Here is a 24,656-nt window from a genome sequence, read left to right as displayed (position 1 = left end):
GTTAAGTTTGCTTTCACTGCCCTCTAGTGTTTGCTAAAGATACAACTATATACTCTTACTTTTTTTTTTTTTTTGCATGTGATGTTCCGCACAAATTTAAAGATATTCACCAAAAATTGTAAGGATACACACATTCTTTTCAGTTGGTAACTCTTAAAGAGCAAACTAAGTGCTAGAATAATATAGTTATAGAATTACCATGCATTTTGGCTATGTGTTCTTTTAAGAGGTCTTCATTCAAAATCTAGTGACTTAAATAATCTTGCTTGGGCTGGGGATGTGGCTCAAGCGGTAGCGTGCTCGCCTGGCATGCGTGCGGCCCGGGTTCGATCCTCAGCACCACATACAAACAAAGATGTTGTGCCTGCCGAAAACTAAAAAATAAATATTAAAAAAATTCTCTCTCACTCTCTCTCTCTCTCTGTCTCTCACTCTCTCTCTCAAAAAAAAAATAATCTTGCTTTACACATTCAATATATTTATATTTAGAATATCCACTATATGTTAGGTGGACAAGAATTAAAAGATTTTCCTGTATTACAACCTACTAAGGGAAATCAAACATGGATTTATAATGAACATGGTAAGTGTTGTGATAGGTACATGCCGTACCATGCATGCAAGTGTCTTAAGAGGGTTAGCCAAACTGGAGGTGTTTCCCTGTGGATGGGCAGGGTGGGAGGACGATGAGTGATAGAGTGTAACAACCTGAGACCTCAAGGACAAAGGAAGACAGTTGTTTACGAGCAGAAGGTGGGTGGAGAGAGTGTTTTAAGAAAAGGAAGTAAGACTAAATATGGTTAGATGATGAAGAAGATAGAGGGAATTTTAGAGGTGAGACTGGACAAAATAAAGTTATATGGAGGCATTTAGATTTTACTCTAATGATTAAATTATATCAAATGGAAGTTTACCTTCAATTTTAGTTTACATTTTTTAAACTTTCCTTATTCAAAGGGAAATCTTAAGATCACTCATAACATATGTTTAGTTATAACTAATATAGTATTTAGTCATAAAATTAATTTTAAAAATTTGTCAGTGTCTATTTTTTGTCAAAGTTCTCTCACACACATGCATTCCTAGAATGCTAGAGCTGGAGGAATTCTAGAGACTGAGTTCACTTTGCAGAGAAGGAAGAGAGTTAGGACTTTGTTTGGGATGTAACGAGTCCCTGGCTGGCTGCCCCTGGAACCTGTTGGCTTTCCTCCCCTAGTCCAGTGTTGGAATTCCTTTCTTCTCCACTTTCTTTCTGGTACAGTCCTGTGTGGATGGACTCACGTGTTCCTCATAGACCACAAGCAGCTTGAGGATACCACCACTGGCTTAGACATCAGTGTGCTCCAAACTAGAGCATGGCTTGAAGGCTCTATCAAGGTTGTCACAGACAGAGAAGGGTGGACAAATAAATGAATAAATGAACAGAGTGGCTATCTTATTTCCTAACAGAAGGTTTTAATAGATGTCAGGAAGGAAAAAAAAAGATATGTTACCTTAATAGTTTGTGTCAGAACTCTTCTCAGAGGAGAAAAAACATGATGAGCTACCAAAACAAACATAAAGTCTCTTTTATGTAAGCAAAACTGAGAGTTGTAATCTTTCACAATAAGAAATGACTATGAAATGAAGATAATATTAGAAAAGGGGAAAGAGAGAGAAATCAGGCAGCATGGGAAAGGGGCCAAAGAACTTTAAAATTGGAAATATCTGATACTCAATTTTATTTTTTTAAATATGTTGATGATGAAAGTCCGCTACCATCTTTTCAAGGCTTAAGACCTGTCGGCTACACACAGTTGAGGTGTTAAGGAATACTCAATTTTATTTTTTTAAATATGTTGATGATGAAAGTCCGCTACCATCTTTTCAAGGCTTAAGACCTGTCGGCTACACACAGTTGAGGTGTTAAGGAATACACAGTTATATTTATGTTAGATATAGAAATGTTCTTAATTCCAGGGACAACTGACTCATGACCACACATGTCTACTGGTTATGGTCCCCATCACTAAGACAATTCCTGCTCTGAGTCCAACCAAAGAAAGAAAAGAATAGTTGACATCCTTCTGAATCCTAGCATATAATTGGAAGAAGAATAATGAAAAATATATTAAAAATGGCTATAGTTTAGTGCACTTTATGTTGCACACCAGACCTGAGAGATCTAGGCAATAAATATAGTTCTGTAATTTGTTTCACGACATTGTTGTTCCACCAGGAAAGTTGGAACATAGAGAAATGAGAAAAAATTAATTATATGCAAGATTAACTATTCACCTTTCATTGACTCCTCTCTCTTCTTCCTTCAAGCAGGAGAACAGGTAATCTCCTGCTCCAAAGAAGCAACACGTTTTACTTTGAACTTTCTCAAGCAATTGTGTCTCTTGGGACTCCTGGCTGATATCTAGTACTTTGTTTAAAAATGAAATTCCCACATATTTTTTTTAAAAAAGCAAGCAATGAAGTAACAAATACTACTTTCGAATTTTAATCTTCCTTTCATTCACTGGATTGTATTTTAAATATCTGCACAGTTTTAATACTTGGACTCAAAGACAACTGACTGTACAAAAACGGGTGCATACAGTTCTATGCAAAATCTTTTACTGCCATCTTGTGGACCCGTAGGGAACAACCCCATGCGTTGTGTGCTATTTATTGCATTTCATTGGAATTCTAGGTCTATGCCAAAGTTTATGAAAATAACTGGAAAAAAAATAAGAAAAGAGTAGCTAAATACTCAGGTCTATGTTTAATATTACCAATCTGTATGTACCTGAGACTTATTTTTTTAAATAACTTTATTTTATTTACTCATTTTTTTTATGTGGTGCTGAGGATCGAACTCAGTGCCTCACACATGCTACGCAAGCACTCTACCACTGGGATTGTAAGCCACAACCCCAGTCCCTGAGACTTATTTTTTTTTTAATGAAAAGTTGGTATTGTAATAATGGTGCATTCTCCACCTATTTCAGAGTTGCCTTAAGAATGGAAATGTAAAATCGCTCTATAATTGAGGAAGTACTATTCAGAAACAATAGATTATCCTTACTATCATGTAATAATACTAGGTTGCATGTAATAATACTAGGTTGTTACACTTCATATGTAACAAGTTAGCCCTGGATCAGGGCTGAAGAGTCCAGACTCTGATGGCTGCCTTCAGGGTGATTTGACTTATATTTTGGACTGTCAGGATAAGAGAGTGAATGTTTCCAATAGAAAGAATCCCTAGAGATGGTTTCTGCTGAAGCAGAAAATAATGTGGGTCAGGGAACTAAGGAAGGGGGTATTTTCTTTTTTACTAGTTCACTGATGTACAAGTGAGTCCTAGCATTGTTTTTATTCTGTAAAGAAATAAGCTATAGAAAAAGCTTTTTTTCCAGTGAAAAATGCTACCCCTGGGATACAACTCACTCATCTTCATTTAGTCATTCCCTTTTAAGTTTTTTGGTATCTCTCTACCAAAAAATACTTAAACTGGATAATGAAGGCAATAGGTTGGATCATAGATGAAACAGACAACTTACAAAAAATGAACATTTCAGGGAAAAATTCAGAACAAAAATTCTAAGAGGTTTCCCTTCCCCTCAGGGAAGGCTTCTTGGAGTTCTATCATTCAATAACTGATAAGGTGATAAGCAGATAAGGTGCTATTTGGGTTTGGGGAATTTATTACTAATTTTAATAACAAATTGGCTGTTTGAGAGAATAAAACAAAGTGGTGTCTCCTTTTTACTTTATCTGCTATTTTGGTTTAAGTAGTTCTTGGCTCCTGATTATTTTGATTTGTAGTCAGTTTTAGATATTATAATACCAAAGAATGAATCTCCCTTGATGGGATCTCCATGGAAATGATAAAGCTTTTCTGTAGGTGAACAGAGCTGTTGTAGCATCTGCCTGGTGGTCTTTTTTTCTTCTGTCAAGAGTTTCTTCATTTCCTCTGAGCACTACCCAAGCTCCTTAGGCCCCATACTGTGGTCTCATTCAAGATTCGTCTTTTATTTTCCCCACTCTGATCTCCCACTAGACTATAGGCCCTGGAGGGCAAAGAATCTATATTAACCCTTTGTTCCTAAATCTTGGCATGTCAAGATCTCTATCTGGGTCTCAGATGGGTGCAGTTCCCATCCCATACGTGCCTCTCCTCCTCTTACTTATACTGCATGAATCGGGGAGAGGGTCCCCTTGACTTACATACTGGCTGGGAAGTTCATACCCCAAGACTCATGATTTCTTCCTCTTCTAATTCTACAGTTTTTCTGAAACTGAGTAGGAGTTAGAGAGCAGAGCAAGAGCCAAAGCCTCCCTTAGAAATTTGGAGTGATATAAAAAGAGAAGCAGCTCATATACGGTTAGGTTACTGCTATAGGGTACTTACTATCTCTTTTCATGTAAGTGCCAATCATTGAGATTGATCATAGCCATGTTCACATCTTACTTTTCACTAGCTGTCCGGCTACAAAAGTTGGATCAATGTCTGATTTTGCCTCTTTATTTCCTATAGAATCTAGCATAGTACTTGTCAGTCATGATTTCACTGACCACCTATGATGTACCTGGCACTGTCCAAGGCTTAAGGATTCAGCAAAGAACAAAACAAACAATAGGTGATATTAGTAAATCAAAGAATTAGCAAGTAAGATTGCAGTCATATACCAAGTCTTTTCTTCTACTTAATATATTTGTATGAATTGCTAAATAAACTACCAATTTCCCCCTCTATACTGGATCATCTTCATCAACATAGAACACTGTTGTATAAACTATATCCTCTAGTTATTACTTCATTTTCTTCCCCTCTGTGGCAAAACTCAAGAGATATCTGTTTTGATTGTTATTAAAAGAGGGGATTTAGCCGGGTACAGTAGTGCATGCCTGTAAAACCAGTGGCTTGGAATGCTGAAGCAGGAGCATTGTTACTCCAGAGGTTGAAGCAGGAGGAGAGCAAATTTAAAGCCAGCCTCTACAATGTAGTGAGACCCTGACTCAAAATAAAAATTATTTTAAAGGACTGGGAATGTAGTTCAGAGGTATAGCACTTGTCTATCTTCAGCACCAACACATAAATAAATAAATAACAGATTCCAAAAGGTTAAAATGTCTATAAAATTAGTAAAAGGACTAGTCTCCAGGTCTGCCCAATTTCAAAGTCAATATTTTTTCCACTTCAAAATTAGCCTCAACAAATTAGTGAGGTCTTAAGCAACTTAGTGAGATTCTATCTCAAAATAAAAAATAAAAATGGGTGGGGATGTGGTTCAGGGATTACATGGCCCTGGGTTCAATCCCCAGGAACAATTAAAAAAAGGGGGGCAGATTTTGATGAAAGGGAAGCAGGAACTTGTGGAAAGGTTAAGCAGAGGAGAAACACAATCAAAGTTGATATAATCTATAAAGTTAGGGTGAACAATGAAAAAATACTGACTTTGAAATCGGGCAGATCTGGAGTCTAGTCCTTTTACTAATACTATAGTTATTTAACCTTTTGGAACCTGTTCTTTCTTTATTTAAGTAACTCAGTGAGACCCTGTCTCTAAATAAAATACAAAATAGGGCTGGGGATGTGGCTCAGTGGTCAAGCACCTCTGAGTTCAGTACCAGGAACAAAAATTTAAAAAAAAAAAAATCTTAATACCCTAGATCTAAAAATCCATTTTATCAAGCTCAGCAAGCCAAATTATCTCTAATAATCATTTAGCATTTAGCTGTCCAGTGTCCACATATCCTTCTTATTTTGAGACAAGCAAAGATAGGAAGGAGGTACAGCCTTATTCCCGTTAGAGGGGCTGGACAGGGGCTGACAGTCTTTTCCTCACACCTTGGAAGTTAGAGCATGGAGAGGTACCTGGGGATCTAATATTTACAGCTAAGGTGAAGGTGCTTGGAAAAAGGGGGGTAGAATTACTTTCTTAGTGGCCAGTAGTGATGGTTTCAGGAGCAGCATGCTTAACTGACTTTCCTTCAGCAGGATTTCCTTCGGGCTCTGAGTCCATTCCTAATGTTACAGAAGATCTTGTGAGTTACCTATAATTTCTCCAATAAATTTCTTTTTTTGTTTGTTTAAGTTACCCAGAAATGATAACAGTTATTTGAAGTCAAGAACCTCAGCAGGTACATTCACTATCTAAGTTCCCATCAGGCACATTCCTAGAGTATTAGCATTAAGGCTAAAGGAGCAGGTGGTGACAGAAGGAATTCTATAGTTGGAGCCTAATTGGTTCCCAGTTAGAAGAATCACTGGATTCTTTAGTTTCTTCTTGTATAAAATGGCAAAGTGATCATTTTCCTAACTACCCTGAAGGGATCCTATCAGGATCAAATGAGATAATGTCCACAGTAAGGGACTTTGTACATGGAGATGGTGATACAAATATAAAGGCTATTAGAGATTAGCTATCAAAGTAGGTTATTCAAAGGCAAAAGCACATTACCACTAAAACTTGGTCCACTTTGGTTGTCCATTACTCCTTTCTTAAAACTTGTGATCTCTTGACACAGTTTGCCATGTATCTTGCTTCAATTATTATGGCACAGTTTAGATGTTTACATGAGGTGGTACAGGATCAGGTATCAAGCCACCCTTTGAGCCTTGGGTAGGAAATCCTAACCTCCCACACATATTCTTGGATGAAGAGACTATATTATGAACAGATTTTAAATAAACATCAAAGTTTCAGCATTTAGTTCATCATAGAATACTTACTTAACATTTTTCTGATTGTTAGAATTCCTATTAATCAAAATTCCTATTGGTCAGTTCTGTCTGAATTGGAAAATATAGTCCATTGGGCAGAAAGCTAAAGCATTACGATAGTGTGAATCTTTAAGAATAGAAAAATGGCATTTCTTGTAGAAATAGACAAAGCAATCATGAAATTCATATGGAAAAACAAAAGACCCAGAATAGCAAAAGCAATTCTAAGCAGGAAGTGTGAATCTGGAGGCATAGCGATACCAGAGGTCAAACTGTACTACAAAGCAATAGTAACAAAAACAGCATGGTACTGGTACCAAAACAGGTGGGTAGACCAATGGTACAGAATAGAAGACACAGAGACTAATCCACAAAGTTACAACTATCTTATATTTGATAAAGGGGCTAAAAGCATGCAATGGAGGAAGGATAGCATTTTCAACAAATGGTGCTGGGAAAATTGGAAATCCATATGCAACAAAATGAAATTGAATCCCTTTCTCTCGCCATCCACAAAAATTAACTCAAAATGGATCAGGGAGCTAGGTATCAAATCAGAGACACTGCGTCTGATAGAAGAAAAAGTTGGCTACGATCTACAAACTGTGGGGTCAGGCTCCAAATTCCTCAATAGGACACCCATAGCCCAAGAGTTAACAACAAGAATAAACAAATGGGACTTAATTAAACTAAAAAGTTTTTTCTCAGCAAGAGAAACAATAAAAGAGGTAAATAGAGAGCCTACATCCTGGGAACAAATCTTTACCCTCCACACCTCCGATAGAGCCCTAATATCCAGAATGTACAAAGAACTCAAAAAATTAAACAATAAGATAACAAATAACCCAATTAACAAATGGGCCAAGGACGTCAACAGACACTTCTCAGAGGAGGACATACAATCAATCAACAAGTACATGAAAAAATGCTCACCATCTCTAGCAATCAGAGAAATGCAAATCAAAACCACCCTAAGATACCATCTCACTCCAGTAAGATTGGCAGCCATTAAGAAGTCAAACAACAACAAGTGTTGGCGGGGATGTGGGGAAAAGGGTACACTTGTACACTGCTGGTGGGACTGCAAAATGGTGAGGCCAATTTGGAAAGCAGTATGGAGATTCCTGGGAAAGCTGGGAATGGAACCACCATTTGACCCAGCTATCGCACTTCTCGGACTATTCCCTGAGGACCTTAAAAGAGCGCACTATAGGGATACGGCTGCATCGATGATTATAGCGGCACAATTCACAATAGCTAGACTGTGGAACCAACCTAGATGCCCTTCAATTGATGAATGGATAAAAAAAATGTGGCATCTATACACAATGGAGTATTATGCAGCACTAAGAAATGACAAAATCATAGAATTTGCGGGGAAATGGATGGCATTAGAGCAGATTATGCTAAGCGAAGCTAGCCAAGCCCTAAAAAACAAATGCCAAATGTCTGCTTTGATATAAAGAGAAAAACTAAGAACAGAACAGGAAGAAAGAGCATGAGGAAAAGACTACAGTAAACAAAGACGAATGGGGGGAGAGAAACGGAGAGAGAAGGGAAAGCATATGGAAATGGTAGGAGACCTTCAAGGATACATAAAATTATAAGAGGTTATGAGGGGCAAGGGGGAGGGAAAAAAAAAAGGGAGAGAATTGAACAACAGCAGGGGAGGTAGAGAGGGAAGATGGGAGGGGAGGGGAGGGGAGGGGGGATAGTAGGGGATAGGAAAGGTAGCAGAATACAACAGTCACTAATATGCCATTATGTAAAAATGCGAATATGTAACAGATGTGATTCTGCAATCTGTATTTGGGGTGAAAATGGGAGTTCAAAGCACAATTTGAGTCTAATGTATGAAAGATGATATATCATGAACTATGTAATGCGATAAATAATCAATAAAAAAAAAAATAAAAAAAAAAAATAAAAAAGAAAAGACCTGGGCTGGGATTGTGGCTCAGCGGTAGAGCGCTCGCCTAGCACACACAGGACCCACGTTCGATCCTCAGCACCACTTCGATCCTCAGCACCACATTAAAAAATAAATAAATAAAGGCTTTGTGTTGTGTCCATCTACAAAAAAGATTCTCTCTCTCTTGCTCTTGCTCTCTCTCTCTCTCAAAAAAAAAAAAAAAAAAAAAAAAAGGAAGGACCGTGGGTTAGAGGTCCAGATGAACATAACTAGTATTCCTGGCTGCCTCTATGGAAGTGGCAAGGTTGAGTCAGTCAGCCACTCTTTAGACATGTTCTCAGTAGCTGGATTCTACCTTCTTCAGTGGGGATAGAGGAGAATAAGGCAGTCTGGTCTTCAAGTCAAGCTTCAGAGGACCTAGATGTTGCTTCCAAATCACCTCAGTCTTAAGATTGTTTATGTGTACAATGGCTTCCTTGGTGGCTCCTGTATCTCTTTGTCAATGTTAGGCATTGTAATTTTTTTTCAATAACTGAAGTTTGAGTGTGGACAGCTTCATACATAAGCACAGTGGCAAACTGAATTTTCTTTTTGAAGGCTGGCACTGCCGAAAGAGCACAGCTTTGAAATCAGAAGCAATGGCAGTTCAAGTACCACAGTTACTGCTGATTGATTATCTGTGTGATTTTGAGAAATTATTTAATTTCCCAGAGCCATCAAGCCAACAAGGCTGTTGGGGGAAAATGCAGTGAAATCATAGTGCAGTATCCAGCACAATGCTTGGTACTAAGTAGCTATTTAGTTAATATGATACATTTTTTTCCTCTAATTCTCTACTGTTTCTGCTTCCTTCAGGCCTTTTTTGCTTGACAGCTTCTCCTCCAGAAGTCTTCCCATACTCCAGGCTGGGATAATAAGTTGCTGTGGGCCCAGCAACTTCCTGTTAGCATTTCCGTGTTATATTGGAAATATTATATTTATGTGTTTGTCTCCCTTCATAAGGCTGTATGCTCATTTGAAAATGTCATGTCCTCAGTGCCTGGTAGTTTGGACACATAGCAGATGCTGCTGAACTCTACAAACAGGATTTTAAGGTAAAAATGTTCCTCTCAAAATTTTCCTGCAGAATTTTTTTCTGGAAATAAGTTTAAAGCAAAATTTCCAAAAAATGTTCCATTTGATGGTAATTTGTGTTTTTTTTAAAAAAATCACAGTTCTTAAGTAAGATAGAAAATGCTTTAGTAGCATTTTCGTATTTTTATAGAACTTCTCCTTTTATTGGATCATGAGCCATTTTTCATGGAGCATTTAACAAATCTGGGGTTACTCAGAATATGATTTTAGAGATATCACATTAAAAAGATTATCATATTTTGTATCACTAAACTGACTTTTGAAGGCTGCTCACAGGTGAACCCTTAGTGACCTGTGGGTTATCCCCTACAGGTCAAACTTTAAGAGAATGTATTTTGGTATCTTTTTAACTTGTGATATATGGCATGCTTAAGGACATGTTCGATAGGCAGGGCATAATGAATATCATCAGAATGTAGCAACACTAATTTTGGTTTCATACCCATACAGTTTATTGAATTTTTAATTTAACACATATTATAGTTAGATTCTACATCAGACAAAGGGGATGTTTCCTAAGTGAAATGTGAACAATCCATGAGTTCTATGGTCCCTTTTAGAAAATAGAAGGTCCCTATTCACCTCAATTGAGAAGGATTTTAGAGGAGGTTTAGTACATGCATAGGACACTTGACAGAGAACTTGGTACACAGGGGAAAGGTAGCTGCTCAGTCTTTAGGCTACGATATGGAGATTTCTTTTGTTATGACAATGAAACACTTTTGTATGGTTTGCCAGCAAATAAGTGCTTCCAGAGCCTTTCCAAGTGGCCCATGATGGTGACTGCCTGGAAGTTTCCTACTCCCCACAACTCTGTAGCTACGTGTAGGCATGATATACATTTGTTATATGGACTGGTACCAAGATTGGCCAAGGTGTCACATATTTTGAATAACACCCCTGACAGGAGGTTAAGAAAAAGCTACGGTGGCTGGAGGAGTGTAGACAAGGCCATCCAGGCAAGACAAGGCCAGATCCTACAAATCCTTATAGGCCATGTTAAAAGTTTAGACTTTAAGAACCGAAGGTCATTGAAAGTGTTTTTTTTTTTTTTTTTTTAAAGAAAGGGGGAGAAAGGACATGATCAAATATGCTATTTTTAAATGCTTGCTCTCTTTAAAGCCTGGAAGGTATGTGACAAGAGGAGTTTTCATGCAATCGGCAATCAATAGAAATAAAGGACCCTTGAGACATAGCCAGGCTGCTGTGATTTGAATGCATTTAAATCACATGCCTTAGAAACAGTCTCTAAGTACACATAGTAATGGGGCCTTTGGGAGGTAATTAGGATTAGAGAAGGTATTGAGATTGCGGCTTTATGAGAAGAAGAATCAATGGGGCTTTCATGTTTGCTGTCTCACCAAGTTTTGCCCTCTGCCATGTTACAAGGCAGCAAGAAGGCCCCTACTATATGCTGGTACCACACTCTTGGATTTTCCAGACTCAGAACTGTGTGTGAGCTAAATTAAACTTTGTTCATTACAAGTTACCCAGTCTGTGGTATTCAGCCATAGCAAAAAAAAAAAAAAAAAAAAAAAAAAAAAAAAAGACCAAGACACAGAACCTGCTGAATTCTACAGCAGGCAAAGGGTCAGATGCCTACATATGGGACTCTGAAGCTGAGGTTGAGGAAATCTCTGCCCTGGAGACTTTTCATTATCCATTTTTGTTTTTATTTGAGGTTGTCCCATGGTCAAGGAACTATAGGCTCTGAGTTGGGCAAGAAGACAAATTCAGTAAGGTAGAGAGATGGCTAAGTGGGCTCTGCAAAAGCCACAGACTGAAAATGCCACAGATTGAAGAGCCAGTGTGTCTAGATAACAGTGGGTTTAGCAGAGCAGACACCCTGATCAAGTACACTGATTTGCAGGGTTAGAGGCAGCCTCCTTATGGTTTCTGGAACAGAAACATGAATTTAACTGCTTAGAGTTGACAAAAGAAGTTTTTATCTTTTCAAAAACAGCACCAGTCCCACTTGATTATACTTCACTTCAATGTTGTTTAACAACAGGGTGCCCTAGCTGACATAGAACCTCAACATTTTTGAAATCTTAGGAAGAACAGGGAAGGGTGGAGACTCCTAAAATATACATGTTGTCAATGTATTTCAAGTTAAGAATGTTTAGTATTCCCTTTGAAAATACTATTTTCTTTTTTCTTTGAGCAAAGTTTAAGGTAGGATTTTGGATTACCAAGTTGTATAGAAAGGACATATATACCCATTTTCTTGGAGGAAACTGAAATTATCCTTAGTCTGAATGTAAATGTTGAATTATTGGAGTTTAGAAATATACAAAGTTATGTCAGCTAGTGTAGGTCTCTGAATCTTGTTGCTTTTATTTTAAGGAAGAAGGCAGAGGAGGTAGAGTTAGGAGAAAAGAAATGCTGTCTTGGTCATGGCTGACTAAAACTGGGAATGAGACCAGTTCCTGAGGGGCAGGGAGAGGATTTTGTTGGAGTTTGGGTGAGTCCAAGTTTTAGGGTGAAAGGAGAGAAGATGAAGGAACTAAGAAGGAGAGATTTGGTAGGATTTCTGATTTACGATTCTATATTTTGGGGGACAAGGTGAAAAAGTTGCACAGACCTGTGGAGGTGGACCCTACCTCTGCACAGGGTTCAGATCCTGTCTGGTACCCTAGGGATGCTGGTTCTAGTACCACTGAGAACCAACTAATCACTTAAGCAGAAACCCTCAGCACCGCAAACTATGAAAGCCAGGTTCCTCCATGGGACTGGGAGCAAGAGCTGGAGAGGAAGGACATGGCAGATACAGCACATTAATGGAAGGGATGGAGTTTGCAGGCCTCAAGACAACCATTTCAGAGAATTGAATTTGGGACATCAATATTTTTTTGAGTTGGGGGAGGAAGATGTAATTCAGCCACAATATCAAAAGGGATTTAGAGTTGTCCTCTGATGTAACTATATAGGGAAGACCTTATTAGAACCCCCAAGGTGGTGAATAGTGTATATAGTGCTCACATTTCATTTGAATAACTGAATAGTGAATGTTTGCAAATAAGTCCTTTCCTAGTGCATGGCTCTAAACCTGAAGGTAACCTGAGAAAGCAAACCTGAAATCATTGCAACACCCATGTGAGCTATGACTCACTTTTACTATTTTTAAACCAATGACGCAGTTTAAATTCTAATTTGAAAATTAAATTTCCTGTGGCACCTTCACATCAATAACTGTAGCATTTCCACTCCAGCAACACATACTCCCCAAAAAGCATCTTGGAACACACTTAGTTAAACATATTAAGTCCACCAAGAAGGACTTTGGACTTAATAATGCAGCTGGGATGATCTCCTTAGACTCTTGAGAAATGAATAAACTCAATTTGCTTGGAGAGACAGGAAAGAATCTTTCTAGGCGTATTGCTTCTACGTGTTCTATTCCACATTTTTTTTTTCATAACAAAGCATTGAAATAAATAACACAAGCATTTCTATCTTTCCCTCTGCAGGAAGAATGCCTGAGGAGGCTACTGCACTAGTTACTGTGCTTGCCTGCTGAATGCCCTAAATTCTCCTCCATGAATACCTCAAGAAGACTGTTCAATTATTGGATTTCTTTCTACAACAAATCCCTGAAAAAATAGAATACATAAAAGGGAAATTAGAGAAAAGATCACTCACAATACATGTATGGAATGTAGCCTAAAGTGATGATTTTCTTTTATCTTTCAATGTCTTAACTACCTTAGTACTGCAGCTCTGGTGGGGACAAGGGGGAGGCCTGGAATAAATAAATCTCCACAATGGAGCTGGGTAATCTCCATTTGCCCATTGCCATGCAATGTGTTTAGCCAATACACAAACACTAGATGGCGCCCATAATCTTAGAACATTGTACAAGTCTAGCTTCAGTTTCTGTGTAGGCAAGAATGTGGGAAACAGTCCATTATGGGAACTATAAAAATATGTACTCAAGCACTTCCCACCTCTGGTGTCCTGTGAAGTACTCCTTATGTAAGGGTTTGGTGGTCAGAAATATTTGGGAAAACTATTTATGTTATCTTCCTGTAGGAGATTCCCACTGCACATGAAAAATGCTGTTTTTGAGAAGTTCTTCAATGAAGAGACCTGATACTAAGGAACCTATTACAGTAGCAACCTATTACAATTTTGTTGTTTCAGCATTCTGTAAAACACACTTGGTAAATGCGGATTTAGTTCAAAACCTGTCCCAAAGAAGGAAGAACCCAAACTATCTTATAAGTTTTTTTTTTTTAATACATGGTTATGTGGTACTTTTATAAAAGGGTTTACAATTTAGGAAGAGTTTATAGTCTGCATGGCAGAATAATTTTGTAATGGTCTGTCCTGATTAGTAAGGTGACTATTACATGAATCCCTCATCTATGAAGAACAACTAAGAGCAGAGAAAGACCCCCATCCCCAGTTTTCTTCCTGGGGGATTCTTTCCCTTGTTTGAACTTTCTAGTGTAAATTGCTTGCAAATGAATTCTATATGACCCAGTGACACTTAATGAATTTTGATTATTAGAGTTTTGCTTTTTTTCCCCCCAGGAATATATATAACTTGTTCCTAAAGTCCAGTGCAAGCTGCAGAAGCAAAATATTGTATCTTTCATATCCCATTGCTGATAATGACATTTTTCTTTCCATCTTGTAATGTATGAGCTTCTTGAGCCTGTTTATATTTTCCTCTAATTGATAACCAATGAAATTCCAAGAATATCCTTGAAATTAGCCACTCAAAGTTAAATTTAGCAAGATAAAAGGGTAAAAAAAGTGTTCCCTTCTCCCTTTCAATGAAAAAGGCAGATAATGTCCTTGCAAACGTTATACATTAATAAAGGATATAGTATCTGAACTTTATAGATTGTTGCTATGTCTTGTGAATTTGCAATCTCTAATAAGACTATAATACTGGTTGGTTGCCTTACCCATTTACATGGTCCTGGTATTAAGTTTAAACAGATATTTTAACTTTTGAAAGCAAACTACTTGTGAATTTTCTTCACAATAGCATTGTTAAGTCATCCTTTTCTCCCACATATATGGAGGCCAAAACACAGCCTATGGCTTGTTAAACTTCTTACTTCAGCAGAAGTAGAGTCTAATGACACTTCTGTGCCTTAGTTTCTTTATCCTTAAACTGGGCAAAATAAGGCAAAGTGATGTCTTAAAGTGACATTGTTATAAATAATGACTGACTCAATAGTCCCTTGCAACTATGAATTCTTCATAATTCTATGTGTTCCTGGCTGTGAGGTGCACACCAAGCAGTGTACCAGGAAGGTCCTGAATAGGATACTACTGACAGAATAGGATACTACTGCACTGTGAAGACAAAGAATATTAACATTGGGTCAGAAGACATGATTTTGAGTACGCCTTTAAAGTCAGTTGCTTTGGAACTTTTGACATTCTTTAGCCTTTCTGAATATTCTTTACCTAATCTGCAAAGTGGAAGTTTCTTTGAGGATTCCTATAGTTTATAAATGTGAAAGTGCTTTGAGTCTTTCAATGTTCTATGATAATGTAAATGCCGATTGGGACGAAATGACCCAGTGATCCTCAAGGATACAGATTTTAAGTCAGGATGATGAAGATGACATATTTTAGATAGAATTTTAGAGTCAATATCTCAGGATATAATGACTTCACCCTATTTGTCCAAAACATTTCATTTAATAAACATTCTTTTTGAGAGAATGCTATGTGCCAGGTGCTGTTATAATTGTTGAGGGCTATAAATCATATGACAAAGGACTTTGTCTCAGGCAGCTTGATACCTAGTAGAGAAAGACAGACATGAAAACATGTATGAGGAATAAGGTTTAAGAGATGCCAGTTATACCTTATATATTTAAGTGATGAAGAAGTAGTTCAGCTCTTGGATGGCAGAACAAGATCCTGGCATGGACTCTTTCCTTATTTCTCCCATACCTAACATTCTTCTAGAGATCTACAGGCTGAGGAGTGGGCAGAGGCCTACATTATATGGGAACCACAGGAACACACAGGGCAAGTCCATGTATGCAGACTCTGGATATCATCTGTACTCGGGTTAACTAACTGTATACTGTTTAGGAAAAGTGTGTGTGTGTGTGTGTGTGTGTGTGTGTGTGTGTGTGTGTGTGAGAGAGAGAGAGAGAGAGAGAGAGAGAGAGAGAGAGAGAGAGAGAAAGGAGAGGAGCTGAAATAATGGGTAACAATATAAGGTAACAAATATAAGGTCACTCAGAAAATTCTATCTATAAATCAGCTATTAAATAAAAACAAGGTTGTTTTTCTGAGTATACAATGAAAAACAAATATTCTGTGCTTCACTGAGCTATGAACCAAAATTTCAGACATAAAACTAAGCTCCTATTCACTTTTCCATTATTTGCATGATTACCAAAATTCTAATATAGGCCTGAAAACCACAATAGGTTTAACTACCTACCATGCCAGGGAGGTAGCTTGATATAGTGAAAAGAGACAGTCATTGAATATTTGAACAAATGAAAGGAAATAGGGAAAGAAAAAATAAGGGAAAAAACAGAAGAATGAAGGGGTGGCGAGGGAGAGGGAAAGTATAATTAAACATTGAAACTAAACATTTAAATACTAGTTCGGGCCGGTGGGGTGGCACATGCCTATAATCCTAGCAGATAGGGAGGCTGAGGCTGATTTTGAGTTCAAAGCCAGCCTCAGCAATGGCAAGTGCTTAGCAACTCAGTGAGACCCCTGTCTTGGTTCAGTGGTTGAGTGCCCCTGAGTTCAATCCCCAGTACCCAAAAAAACCCAAAAAACAAAAACAAAAACAAAACCAGTTACTGTAATTAATAAACATTTACTATTTGTTTATTTATTTTTGCAGTTCTGGGGATTGAACTCAGGAGTACTCTACCACTGAGCTACATCACCAATCCTTTTTATCTTTCATTTTGAAACAGGATCTCACTAAGTTGCCTAGGCTGGCCATTAACTAGTGACCCTCCTAACTCAGTCCCTGAGTAGATGGTATTACAGGCATGTGCCACTATGCCCAGATTAATTAGTAGACTTAAATTTATTTATTTATGTTTTGATTAATATGTATTAATTATTCATATTAATTCAGTAAATTTTGACAAGTTTTAATTTTTCAGAAACTTATTCTCTTCATTTGAACATGTGGCAATACCCCAAAGTAAACTAAAATGACTTTTAATTATGCAAGATGAATAAGACTTAGAGGTCTACTGTATGGCATGTGTTTAATAGTTAACAATACTGTATTGTACATTTAACATTTTGTATTAAATAAGTATTAAATAAGTATTCTTGTCACACACATACATAATAAAATCAAACAGGGCTAGGAGAAACTTTAGGAGGTGATGAATATGTTTATGGCATCGATTGTACTAATGATTTCACAGGTATATACAGATCCTCAAACATTAACTTGTATATGTTAAAAATATACAGCTTTTTGTATGTCAATAATACCTTAGTAAAGTGGTCTTAAACATTACTTTTATAAAGTGCTTGGTAAATAATAGGTGCAACAAATTGTTGCTGGTAATTCCTGACTTTAGGTAAAAATACTGCTGCTACTGTTTATCACCATCACTAAACGGTTATAGCATTATCTCAGGCATTTTTAAATTAATTATATGCAGCAAACTCTACATATAATAAATGTGCAGTTTTAAGATTATGGTGTCAAGTGTGCCGAAAATTTGTATTTTCATAAGATAAGTAATATACAATTTGAAAAAGTCATGCTTCTCATGTTCTTTGCATAGAAATATGTCTTAGAAGATCTAAAATATTACCACCTTTACCTTTACTGTAAGGATTTCATGGATCAAGCACCTGAGCACCATTTAAACTGCAAAAGCAAGCACCTGAAGCAATAATGCTCTCATCCATGATTCCTTTGCAACTCAAGTGACTTTTTAAAGGAATGTCAGACTTACAGGGAAAAAAGAATAAAGAGAAATACTCACCGATAGGATCTGGTCTCCTCTCTGGAGCTCCCCACTCAGGTCTGCTGGTCCACCCGCCAGAATGAAAGATACAAAAATACCTTCTCCATCTTCCCCGCCCACAATGTTGAAGCCCAAGCCAGTGGAGCCTTTGTGCAGGACCACCTTGCGGGGCTCCCTGTAAAAACAAGTGGAGAACATTCTTCACAGGGTGACCGCTCAAGATTTTGTGTTCTTTTTCTTTCATTCAGATCTATGATACCTATCATTCACTGCCTATGATAATGGCTTACTAAAGTAAGGTACATTTTCTTATCAAGAAAGAGTCATTCACTGTAACAACTTACAAAATAACATTCTAAATCATTCCTTAATTCCCATTTTCTTTTTTTTCTTAAACATATCAATTTTTTATACTTTTATTTATTTTTTAGAGTGAGAGAGGAGAGAGAGAGAGAGAGAGAGAGAGAGAGAGAGAGAGAGAGAGAGAGAGAGAGAGAGAGAGAATTTTTCAATATTTATTTATTTTTTTTTAGTTCTCGGCGGACACAACATCTTTGTTGGTATGTGGTGCTGAGGATCGAACCCGGGCCGCACGCACGCCAGGCGAGCGCGCTACTGCTTGAGCCACATCCCCAGCCCTACTTTTATTTATTTTTATGTGGTGCTAAAGATCAAACCCAGGGCCTCACACGGGCAAGGCCATTTTCTTTTTTTTTTTTAATTGATTTTATTTTTTTAAATACACGACAAAGCAGAATGCATTACAATTCTTATTACACATATAGAGCACAATTTTTCCTATCTTTGTATATAAAGTATGTTCATGCCAATTCATGTCCCCCATTTTCTTAAACTATGTTTCCTTCCACTTTTCTTTTGTACAAAATATCTACTCTTGTATTAAGCATCACAAAAGTATTCAGTGATTGGATGTATCCAAAATAAAGGGGGGGGGCGGATTTTTGGAGATAAAAGAATGGACTGTATCTTGAAAGATCTCATATGCCAGTCTGTGGGTTTGTTGTTTGATTGTTCATTAAAATTTTTAGGAATTGAAGACTCATTCGAAGATTTTGAGGCAATTACAAATATTTCAATCTATTTTGGGAAGATTAATAAAAATATACGTAGGGTTGATGGAGAGGGAAGTGCAGATACAATGGAAGGCAGGGGAATATTTAGTATGTTGTCCAAGTAATCCAGGTGTGAAGAAGGGACAGACTGAAGAAGGGTGACTGCAATGAGAAGGAAAAAAAAAAAAAGGATAATGCAAAGAATAAATTTGAAGGGTAAAGCAGTGGGTCCAGAGACTGACCCAGGCTTTGGAGAAGGAGAGAGGGCCTCTAAGTAACTAGCGAAAGGAGGAGGAGTGGAAGGCAGGATTATGAGGATGAATATGGTTTTGACACTGTCAGCTAGTGGTGGGATACCCATGTGGACATGTTTTGAAGAGGTTGGAGATACGAAGTAAGAAATCAGGTCCTCAGAGAGAAGTGCAAATGATATGTAGATTGGGGGTTTACCAATAAAAAGTGAGAGATCAAATTTTGAGCAGTTCACTAAATTTGTGTAGAAGCAAAAGAATTATAGAACTATAAGAATTTTAAAAGATACTAGTTTAATTTTCTAATCAGTAGTTGTAAAAAGTATGTTTGTAAGCCTTAGTTATGACCAAAGTGCCTTTTGTATCATCTCCCCTCCTCTCCCAAACATCTAAGTTCCAATTACTCAAGTTGATCTCCTATTTTTCAGCTTTCCATGATCAATGATGTGAGAATAGTAAAGAGTAATCCAATATATTTTATACTAATGGCACATAGATTTTTTGCTACCGGTTTTCCATGTGTAAAGTTTTGCATTATATCTTTGTCTAGGCTCATTATAAAGAAGATAAGAAAAGTCATATCATAGCTTGAACTGTCAGTGATATATTACATAGTGATGCAGTCAGAGGTAGAGCTAATTGACATAGAGCTAATTCATTTCATCCTGCTAATACTTTATAAGTACCACCTGTACGAGGTTCTGTTCCAGATGCTCAGAATGTTTGCAAATTATATAAATATCTCTGCTCTTGTGGCTTGACATTATAATGAGGGCAGACCACTAATAAGCAATGGATATAATACATAGGTTTATTACATAGTATGCTAGAAAACAACAAGTATTTTGGAGAAAAAGAAAGCAGAGTAGTATAAGAGAGGATAGGTTGCATTTATTGAGAAGAGATATTTGAGAAGGGACTGAAGAGACGAGGAACCTAGTCATGAAGATATTAAAGGCAGAGCACTTCACCCAGAGGGGACAGTGTATACAGAGACCTTGGTGTGGGAAGGTGCCTGGTGCTGTCAAGGAAGGATCAGGTGGCCAATGAGGCTAAGTGAGTGAGTGAGGGAAGGAGAATCAGTTTGAAAGTTACTTCTCTTACCACCCTCCAACCCCCACTAAAGGTGATCACTATTCCTTGGGCCACATTGTCCTGCACACATAGCTCAACTGAAGCATTTTCAGTGTGCAGTGATTGCTTCTCATACCCTTTGAAGTAGAATGTGAACTCCTGAAGCCCAGGTACCAGTATTTCCCTAGCAGTAGAAGATGCCTAACAAGTTGTAGGAATTCAGGAAATGGTTATTGAATGAATGAATACATTTTCTGCAGTGATTTAAACCTCTACTTTATATTATAATTATTTATGCAAATGTCTTTCCTTCTTGGTACAATTTTAGTCAGGGATGACAGGTTTTTTTTTTTTTTTTTGGAATGGGGATTTATTAACATTTCCCCCCCACACTTTTTTGTATTTGTATTTTATTTAAAGACAGGGTCTCATTGAATGGCTTAGGGCCTGCCTAAGTTGCGGAGGCTGGCTTTGAAATCCCATTCCTCCTGCCTCAGCCAGTTGAGCCACTGGGATTATAGGTGTGCACCACAGCTCCTGGCAGGAAAGTCAGATTTTAAAGTAAAATAAGTCCACAGGGACACACAGGTAGCACAAATGAGTGAAGTAGGCTGAAAATGAATTATAGCAAACTAGGGACTGTGGTTCATCTAAAGCACGGATGCTGCTGCTCGACTCCAGACATCAGCTCCTGGCAGGAATGTTGACCAATGTTGCCAAATGATCCAATTTTGAAGATAACCCAAGAATCTAGATTTTTATATGAACTTATCAGAGTTTTAAGTTTTAAAAATCATTGTGTTAGTCTAACCAAACATTTCTTTGTGTGGTGTCAGTGTGAAACAGCATTGTTTGAAGTTTGATGGCATGTGCTTCATGTGTTTCTTTTAGATGGTGCTCAATGTAGTACTTGACATATGGTAATTTTCTTAAGTTGATTTAATATTACACATTCAGTCTCTTCTGTGTCTTCCCCTTTTCAAGTTCTCCAATTCTGGAATACCCTTTACTTTTATCTTATTTTTTCATTTTCTTTTAATTTTTTTAAATTAGAACTGCCCAAGGTCCATCATCATTATGATGACCTATTCCCCAAAACTTTGAGCTTCAGCTCACACTTCTGCATATTTTATTGCCAAGACCACTAATGATGGGTCTGATTAATTAACACCCTGCATTTCTGTGAACTGCTTTGTGTGTGAGGGAATTGTGGTCTTCAGTGTGGCTGTGATCTCTACAGTATCATGGTTTATATTTCTAGGTGTTACTCATTCACCTAGAAGAGTGTTCAATAAATGCTTGATGACTGAATAAATGAACACACACACACTAATTTATAAAAAAATATATATATTCTTTTACACTGAGAAGATCTGAGCTTTAATTTGCCATGCCATTCTTCATCTAGTATTTAGACGGCCTAGTGGCCCTTCTCTAGTCATTATCATATATCCTTGTGCACTTGATCATGGGACAAAATCCTCATTCTCATTCCTCATTTAGGATTGAGCTTGGAGATTGTCATTATCTGAAGACTGTGCTTGCCACTTTTATCAACTGCTCCACTCTAGTCTGGCATGCGTGCCTCCCCTAGCATTTTTTCCTATGTATCTATCATAATGATTATTAGAATGGATTGGTTTAGGGCTGGGGATGTGGCTCAAGTGGTAGCGCGCTCGCCTGGCATGCGTGCGGCCCGGGTTCGATCCTCAGCACCACATACCAACGGGGATGTTGTGTCCGCCGAGAACTAAAAAATAAATATTAAAAATTCTCTCTCTCACTCTCTCTCCTCTCTCACTCTCTCTTTAAAAAAAAAAAAAAAAAGAATGGATTGGTTTATTTCTTTCCTCTCCTGCTTTAGTGATCAACTTGAGAGCAGGGACCATATCATTGGCTTTTTGGCTATAATGCCCAAATACAGTAGTGCTCACTGTTTCCTAATTTCAGTTATCATATTATATTTTCAGTGTGTAACTCGAGCCAGGCATGGTGGCACATGCCTGTAGTCTTGGTTACTCATGAGGCTGAGGCAGAAGAATCACAAGTTTAAGATCAGACTGGACAATTTAGTAAGACAATTTAGTAAGGTCTCAAAATAAAAAAAAAAAAAAGGCTGGTGATGTTTCTCAGTGGTGGATCCCCATTAGGTTACATTTCTAGTACCAAAAATAAGTAAATGAATATGGTCTAGAGAAGATGAATCTGGTTACCCATAGTATTAGTATTTTTGTTTAAAAAGTTTTCTATAGCCGCCTACAGTGGCGCACACCTGTAATCCCAGCAGCTAGGGAGGCTGAGACAGGAGGATCATGAGTTCAAAGCCAGCCTCAGCAAAATCGAGGCACTAAGCAAACCAGTGAGATCCTGCCTCTAAACAAAATACTAATTAGGGCTGGGGATGTGGCTCAGTGGTCGAATGCCCTTGAGTTCAGTCCCCAGTACTTTCCCCCTCAAAAAAAAAAAGTTATCTATACACCCCAAATATGTTTTATTCATCCATCTGATCTTTCAGTAAACAAACAACTGTGTTAGGTACTGTGAATACAAAGATGACAGAGCCTGGGGAAGGAGGAGAAACTTGGAAACAAACAGTTATGACTTAGGAACAGGACATGTGCTATGATGGAAACTTATGAGCAATAAACTAATGTAACCAAGGGCAAAGAGTGGCCAGCTTTCTTCTAAAAGGATTTTATTCCTTTATCATCATCATCCAGATAAAATGTAATATATTCATTTATGTAGTTTTATTTTTCTTATTGTGATGTAAAAAAAACTTTTATAATTACAAAACCTTTGCATGCTTGTGTGACCTGCTCCAAGTAGTGTCTGAGCAGTGTAATCTCATCTAGCAGGGGTCTCAGAGGATGCTGTAAGCCAGCTGGGACATTTTCAGGACAGGTGAGCAATGTACTATGGGCTTTTTCCTCCTTATTCCAGATGATGCAAGAATGTTTAGGATATACAATCTAACAAGTGAGGTGAAAGATCTCTACAATGAAACTACAGAACAATAAAGAAAGAAATTGAAGAAAATGGAAAGATCTCCTCCCATGCTCTTGGATAGGCAGAATTAATATTGTCAAAATGGCCACACCACTAAAAGCACTATGCAGATTTAATGCAATTCCTATTAAAATTCCAATGGTGTTCTTCATAGAAATAGAAAAAAGTAGTCATAAAATTCATCTGGAAAAATAAGAGGACCAGAATAGCCAATGCCATCCTTGATGAGAAACATGATGCAGGAGACATCACAATACCAGACCTTAAATTATACCACAGAGCTATAGTAATAAAACGGTATGTATTGGCACATAAACAAACATGAAGACCAATGGAAGAGAATAGAAGACATAGAGAGATACCCACATAAATATCATTATCTCATACAAGACAAAGGTTCCATAAACATATATTAGAGAAAAGATAGCCTCTTCAGTAAATTGTGCTAGGAAAACTGGAAATCCATATATAGTAGAATGAAATTGAACCTCTGTCTCTCACCCTGCACAAAACTCAACTCAAAATGGATCAAGGACCTAGGCATTAGACCAGAGACCCTTCACCTACTAGAAGAAAAAGTAGGCCCAAATCTTTATCATGCTGGCTTGAGAACCAGCTTCCTCAATAAGACCCTTAAAGCACAAGAAGTAAGCTTAAGAATCAATAAATGGGATGGTATCAAACTAAAAAGCTTCTTCATAGCAAAGGAAACAATCAAGAACATGAAGAAAGAGCCTACTGAACCTGTACTTTGCCACCTGCACCTCAGAGATAGCATTAATCTCCAGAATATACAAAGAACTCAACAAACTTAAAAGCAAAAACCAACCAAACAAACAAAACCAAAAACAAAAAAACAAAAAACACACCAAAACTCCACAAATAACCCAATTAATAAATGTATACAGGAACTGAACAGATATACTTCGAAGAAGAAGAAATACAATTGGTAACAATTGTATTTTTCATGCAACAAATACATGAAAAAATGTTCAATATCACTAGCAATTAGGGAAATGCAAGTTAAAACTACATTGAGATTCTATCTCACTCCAGTCAGATGGCATTTATCAAGAAGACAAGTAAATAAATGTTGGTGAGGATGTGGGGAAAAAGGTTCACTCATACATTGCTGGGAATGCAAACAGGTGCAACCACTCTGGAAAGCAGTATGGAATTTTTTTAGAAACTTGAAATGGAACCACCATTTGACCCAATTATCCAACTCCTTGGCATATACACAAAGGACTTAAAATCAGCATACTACAGTGACACAGCCACATCAATGTTTATACAAGCTCAATTCACTATAGCCAAGCTATGGAACCAAACTAGGTACACTTCAATAGATGATGGATAAAGAAAATGTGGTATGTATACACCATGGAATATTATTCAGTCATAAAGAAGAATGAAATTATGACATTTGCTGGGAAATGGATGAAAATGGAGAATATCATTCTAAGTTAAATAAGCCAGTCCCAAAAAACCAAAGGCTGAATGTTCTCTCTAATAATGTGGATGCTAACCCACAACAAGGGAGGCTGAGAAGGGGAAGATTAT

The 24,656-nt window shown here is 37.5% G+C and overlaps 1 protein-coding gene across 5 annotated transcripts in view; it reads right to left on the bottom strand.

Moving 5' to 3' along the window:
• The window catches only part of DLG2 (discs large MAGUK scaffold protein 2), a gene marked incomplete at both ends in the record, with an annotated part of 2,048,692 nt that overhangs the window by 347,041 nt on the left and 1,676,995 nt on the right, over nt 1–24,656 (bottom strand). For all 5 annotated transcript variants that reach the window (XM_081281630.1, XM_081281626.1, XM_081281627.1 and 2 more), the window contains one exon: nt 17,705–17,861. In XM_081281630.1, coding sequence (XP_081137756.1) covers nt 17,705–17,861 — 157 coding nt within the window. The remainder of the gene's footprint in view (nt 1–17,704; nt 17,862–24,656) is intronic.

Source organism: Spermophilus citellus (genome assembly GCF_964194105.1).
Source record: "Spermophilus citellus genome assembly, chromosome: 2".
Taxonomy (NCBI): Eukaryota; Metazoa; Chordata; class Mammalia; order Rodentia; family Sciuridae; genus Spermophilus; species Spermophilus citellus.
The sequence above is the reverse complement of the archived record's forward strand: the minus strand, read 5'-3'. Positions and strand labels throughout refer to the sequence as shown.